At 45.3% G+C, this 6,475-nt stretch overlaps 1 protein-coding gene across 3 annotated transcripts in view; it reads right to left on the reverse strand.

Annotated features, from left to right (window-relative positions):
- Positions 1-3,043, reverse strand: part of ntng2b (netrin g2b) — an 81,427-nt gene extending 78,384 nt beyond the window's left edge. The window contains exons 1-3 of one of the 3 annotated variants that reach the window (XM_080477370.1): positions 1,739-2,065; positions 1,561-1,654; positions 561-1,323 (exon numbers count right to left, since the gene is read on the reverse strand). In XM_080477370.1, coding sequence (XP_080333496.1) covers positions 561-779 — 219 coding nt within the window. In that variant the 5' untranslated portion in view covers positions 780-1,323; positions 1,561-1,654; positions 1,739-2,065. Of the gene's footprint in view, positions 1-560; positions 1,324-1,560; positions 1,655-1,738 lie in introns of all 3 variants that reach the window. The other 2 variants (XM_080477368.1, XM_080477369.1) reach the window with 2 other exon arrangements.
- Between the last annotated feature and the right edge of the window lie 3,432 nt (positions 3,044-6,475).

The raw sequence follows: 6,475 nt of genomic DNA on the forward strand, positions 1-6,475 counted from the left end.
GGGAATAGCCTCCAGGCTAAAATGTGTTAAATAATGCTGTGGCAGACACTTTAACGAGTTTCTGCGCCGCTCACCCTTTAGTGTCCTTGGAAGTAAAAGGTCCCTGCTATATGCATTTTATCAGAAGAGGCGTGAGGTCCCATAGAAACCCAAATCAAACCGGATACCAGGCTGCCAAGTCCTCACTAATGTAAACAACACCTCCAGATGTCTCTGAGAGAGGTCGAGCCTGCATGCCAAGTCATTGCACTTATGTCATCCCTGTCAGGTCCCTATAGCCTTTATGGTGTGACTCCTTCACCGACCTAAGGTGAAAATGCGTGCCGTTACTTTTTATTCTCCTCTGTATTGCCCATTTATTTCAGTGATGCTATAAATAACTGTTTAAAACTTTTTTGTTCCTCCTTCAGTTATGTTCCAATAAAACAAAACAAAACAGTTTTTTGGTCAATGTGTTGCATATGTACAAACTCACTTCTCACTTCTCACATTTCAAATATTGATACCTCAGCACATTTAAAAGTCTAAACGGTGCAGTGCGAGTCCTGATGTGAACTCACCAGCGTGCAGAACCTCTCCGGTGGGTTCCCACACGTGATCCCGGGCGGGTCCACCTTGATGCGCATGTAGTCTTTCATGGACGCGGTTTTGGGTTGGCACGCGTAATGCTCCCACACCGAGCCCTCGTCCGTGCTCACCAGGGACTTGCACAGTTCGTACTGTCCCAGGGTGGAGGCCAGGCAGCGCAGCAGCAGCAGTAACACGGCCTGGAGGAGCATGGCCGGCTGGGGGGTGTGTGGAGTGGGGTCCGGCGCGGGGTGAGGGGGGGCACGGAGCTCAGAGCAGAGGTGAAGCGCATGGATCGGTGATCATGAGGAAACAGTGGACGTCACTATACCACCATACTACAACTCATAGAGAGGTGCGGGGTGATTTACACAAATCCCCCCCGCCCCTCTCTTCCAAATAAAAAAAGGGAAAAGGGGAACACAGTATCAGCAGCTTGCGCTCAGTGCCGTCTGACAAATATAGTCGGCCCCCAGAGATCCGAGAGCGGGATACTTTCTTGTTTTGACGGCTGATTTCCTGAGGAAGATGGGCGGTGGGCGGAGAGGCGGATGATGTTACAGAGATTAATCTCGGCGTACAATTTAACCATAGTGTAGCAGGGGGGTTGGGTGGGAGATGTTCACGCGGATCGATGTCTCAAACAGCGGCGTCCTGCGGGGGAAATGCGCACTTTGTTGGAGAGGTTCAAGAAGTTGTTGCGTCTCCAGGTATATCCATAGTACTGTTTGGGTCGCCCTGGCTCATCCGATTGTCCTGCAACGAGATGGAAATAAGGGTCAGGGTTACTCAGTTTCATTTATGACATTTTTCATTCTAAACGGCTCCAGATTTATTAAAAAGAAGAAAGGAATAAAGAAAGCATTAATATGCGTCCACAGACAACAGAAAAACTTTTCAGTGATTGCATGACACGTGTATTTCAGTCTTCGGTGACATAATGTGTAAAGCTGCACATCTGTTTCCAGTAAAAGAAAGAGAAAAAAGCCCCACATTGTGTCCTTAACGCTGTGCGTAAAAACACGTGCTTCTGCCGGGTGCCGCCTGTGCGTGCAGGAGTTGTAATTGCTCCCATCTCTCGCGACTGCTGGAGGTGGAAAGTGGGAATAGAATGTTGTATTAATAATTGCGCCGCAAGAAATATCCATCGGAAAGATTTAACAGCACGTACCATGTGTTTTATCCAAATTGTGCGAAGAAAAGAAAGATTACACTTCTCAGTATCGACGTATTTGAAGAGTCTTCTTGTCAATTAGTCATTTTCTTGAAAGTTTCAAAAAGCACGAGAAGCTTTAAGAGTAACCAACTGCACTGAAAGTTCTTGCCAAATGTATTCACTTGATTTATAATTTTAAATTGAATACATGAATAAATGAAAAGATAAGAGTGAATGTTTTCTCGCTGGACGAATTCCCTGATTATAATCCGACTGCCAGAAGCCCAGGTCCTCCCAGAGCCTGTCCTATCCAACCCCGTGGACTTAGTTCACTTGTCAAGTGAAGTCGCCAGATCTATTTTCCGGCACTGACAGTCTTGTAGGGGTGTGTCGAAACCTTACAGTAGTGCATCCCACCCAGCGGCATCGCTCGCGCTCCGTGTACGAGCCGTGTTGTGTTGTGCGCAATTTAACGCATCTGTGCGTTTGTTTAAAATAGAGTAAATGAACCCAAGAGTCCTGTTCTCCCGAAGTGGGTTCCGGATATTGTGCAAATGAACTCAGGTTCAGCTTCACGGTGCAGTGAGCACAAAATGCATGCGATTGCGGGATGTTTTTGATCCGATAAATCACTTACTTCTGACATGCATCTGCCAGGCTGGTCAGCACTTTGCGTGGAGTATAGGTGCTCGTCCCCCCACCCGCCCACCCCCGTCCGGCCCCCAAAAATAAAAAAAAAAGAGTCCCCCCCCTCTCCCTGAAGCATCCACTGTATGTGCTGGATCCCGGCCGCGGTCCTCACTGTACTCCCGTTACCAGCCTGCCCCGGATCGCTGTTTGCTTTTTGCCGTCTGCCGGATACTTTTTTTTTCTGGTGCTGCGCACGGCGGATCGGTGTCCTAGATCGGGAAACGGCTGAGAAAAGAGGGCTGAAATCCCGCGTCAGGAGAGTATCAAAAGTATAAAATATTGAGTTTGAGGAAAGGCTTGTGCCCGCCCTCCGCTACGCCTCCTCTTCCTCTTCTTCCCACTTTACAAGCTCGGGTTTACCCGAAATGCTCAAGGGCAGAAAGAAAGAGAGGGGGGAAAAAAGGCTTTATGGAAAAATATCAGCCGCTCTCTCTCTCTCTCTCTCTCTCTCTCTCTCTCTCTCTCTCTCTCTCTCTCTCTCTCTCTCTCTCTCCTCCCTCTGTTAATGCCTAGGCTAAATCCTTTTACCATCACTTTCAATCACTATCTGAGCTTTTATCTGCTCTGCTGCCTGAACCGGGGCGGTGCAACTTCCCCTCTCTGCGCTGCGCTGTGCTGCGCTCCGGCTCCAAACTGTTCGATCCACACCAGGTCCGCTGTGCTGGGCTTAAAGGAGCCCCCCCCAACCCCCCCCCCCCCCCCCCCCCTCCTCCTCCCCACCCCTCAACTTCATCCACCCAGATGTGGAAAAGAAAACGGAAAAAAACAATTGTGTGTATTTCCCACCACGTTTGATGCGCTCACTGCATCAGAGCATCCTGCGACGCTCCGGACGGGACTCAGTGCGGCTGCTGAACGTAGTGACCTTATCCCACTTTGTTGAATTATTTATGACCCGTACCCACAATATCGCTGTGAATGTCCTTTTATGGGATTAAATAAACAGGTTTTTAGCCTGGTGTAAATGTGCCGTTGAGCTATGGATGTGGTAGAGGAGCATCAGATAAGGCTACTTATAGTTGAAATGATGGATTTTTATGGGAAATTTATCAGTTCTGCAGGATGCGCCTGCCCTGCAGCGGTGGCGCGCCGTCCATGCTGCTGAAAGGTAACAGCACGCTTGACATCCTGGCAGAGCAGCAAAACACTTCGAGCTTTGCTTTGTGTGTTTAGGCTCTTTAATCAACCACGTGTTTAAATCCTGAGTGGGGATGTTCTTTATGGAGACCCAGACATGACTTCTGGAGTAAGAATTGTAGTCACAAATTGCTTGCTCAAATTACTTTGTGACCCAAAAAATAAATTTATATGCCCTCAGGTTACTATGTTGTGGCCACATTTTGTGGCTTCAAAGTACATTCTGGCCTAAAATGACAGGTTTGTGGCTACAAATGACTATTTTCTGGCCAGATTATAGTAAATTTTGGCCACAAATGAACAGTTTTTGGGCTAGAAAATAATATTTCATGGCCTAAAATGAATGATTCCTGGCTACAAAATAGTATTTCCATAAATATAATATTTAGCACTTTCATGAAATCCTCAGTGCTTGTATTCATACTATTTTACTTGCCGAGCTCGTCATTGTTCTAAGGGTTGGCACTCTTGAATCATTCTTGAATCGTGAATAATTCCCATGGTTCACGTTTGAACCTTTTGTGGAGTTTACACATTCTCTCTGTGCATACGTGGCACACTCCAGACTCCTCCTATTAGTAACTCCACATTGTTGTGATAGTCTTTGTTTTCGCCCTCTAATGACCTGGCGACCTCTCCAGAGCTGTATCTCATATAGGTTTCAGTCTAAGTTGGATAGAAGAGTAATGTTATGTGCAATGATAATATACACAACAAACCAGGACATTCAGTAATCATTCATAACCACAGCCATCCAGGACCAGAGGTGTTTCCCTTTGCTTTTCATGAATTCATCCAGCTACAGCGCCCTTTTGACGGCATAAAAAAGTCCTCATATCATATTTAGAAGTTCTTTCTCACACATTGCTTATACACACGTACACAAGTTCAGCTGTCTTTAATTCTAGATTTAACGAGTGAGTATAATCTTACTTTCAAAGGCCAAATGAAACATTGGAGTGCAATTTGACTTCTTTATGACTGCATATTTCCAGTAAAGGCTCCAAATTACAGGAATGAAGTCCAGAATTAGATGAATTCCCCAAAATATTTTGCACAAATTAACAAGAAACTCACTGACAAAGGAAAAAAAAAAGTTGAATTTTGTAATTCATCAGTCCTTAAATATTGTTTTTCCTCGATTTTGGCCTGCTATTGACTCTTGCTGGGCTGTTTTATTGTTAATGCACCATGTCCTCTCTAACTCAGAGAAGAAAACAGTGAAGCAAGAGGCAGCGTAGCTAATGTTAAACTGAAACTTGATATAAAGCTGCCCATTCATCTGTGAAGGCAGTTTGAGTAAACACTTGTACATTATGAGACTGTTTACTTGTTGCAAGTGATGCACCATCAGGTTTCTGTCTCAGGAGATTTACTCCAGCCCACAAACCTTGAGTAAAAATCATCCGACTGCCTATTTACCCTTTTCCCTGAATTTTTGAATTCCTGAATCATGGGACAGGAAGTCACATTGGGATGTTACAAAGAGCCGCACGGTGCTCTCATTATACTGCATTCTTCTGTCTTCGGGGTGCGGTGCCTTAAAGGCTGCCAACTTCAGACGCAAACTCACAAAATCAACTCTAAACTTGTGATCGCTCGCTGCACTCAGGACAAGAATGTTTGTGTTGGAAAAACAAAACAAACTTGAGAATGCAAAGCATGTTTCAGGCCAATGGTGCAGGCTTGTGTGCCTTTCTGTCTGGAGTTTGCATGTTCTCCCTGTGCATGCACAGGTTTTCTCCAGGTTTCCCCCTAAATTTTTTGTTTTTTTACCTTCACATTTCATTTAGTTCTAAATCCAGCTTTTAATGAAGTTATTAGTTTCGCCTTCCATTTTTCCCACCCCCACGTCCCCTCCAGCTTCCTCACAAGTCACGCGCTGGAAGCGCTGGTGCCACTTTCAGCCTGAGCTGCGCTTTCAAACATTAACACACGACCCGTTTGACGGTGAGCTTGGCAGTCGCGTCACAATGCCCATGTGATGTGACGGCCTTTTTGCGATCCTGCTCTCGTTGTCGCTATAGCTCCTGCTGGCACGCCTCTGTTGTGCCTGACTGGCGAAGCTCGCGCGTTCAGGCGTCTCCAAGGAAACGCCAACAGCTACATTAGTGTTGGGACTCCAGAGAACTATTAACCAGCGCTGTTATTGCTTCATAGGAGAGGAAGCACATATCTCATGATGGTGCCAATTGAATGAGTTGATGGATCACTCAGCCTTAAGTGTACAATTAACCTATAGTGCAGGACTTTTACGTGTGAATGGGTGTTTGTTACACTCGAGCACTTGCCAAAAACAAATTCTCACAATGCTGCTTAAAGTCGTCACATCTACGTAAATCCCCTCAGTATGGCGAGATAGCAAATCTGCTGTCAGACTGGAAGGGTTTTTCTCAATACGATACGTCTTCACTTTATTGTGAAAGTACAGCAAGTTTGGGGAAACAGAAAATGCTCACTGGGGATTCCAGAAGCTCACAACGAAATGGCAGAACAAGAAAATTGGTTTTTCATCGGCTGAGAAGATTTGGTGATAATTCTTTCATGCGTGCCACCCACAGTATCTGCTCTGATGCTCATCCCACAAATGCATAATTCTTACAAACGTGGCACAATTTAAAAGTGAAATAAACGGACTTTCCAATAAGTACAAAATGTAATGCCAAGGTGCATTGTGACAATAAAGAAATAATGGAGCACAAACGAATGTCTTTACTTTTTGTTTGCAGATGAATAAAAAAAAAAACTGCTAGATTTCTTCCACAAAAAACCACCGGTGGGAAATGTCTCGTGGCTCTGATTCTGCTCCATTGTCCAGTTTTCCTTCTTTTTTGTTTCACCTGGACCAGATGTTCCCCTCACCTGCTGTGTAGTCACGTACTTCACTTTTACATTAGTTTTGAAATTCGTTGCCCCTTTTAAGCT

The sequence above is a fragment of the Lipophrys pholis genome, assembly GCF_963383615.2.
Source record: "Lipophrys pholis genome assembly, chromosome: 12".
Taxonomy (NCBI): Eukaryota; Metazoa; Chordata; class Actinopteri; order Blenniiformes; family Blenniidae; genus Lipophrys; species Lipophrys pholis.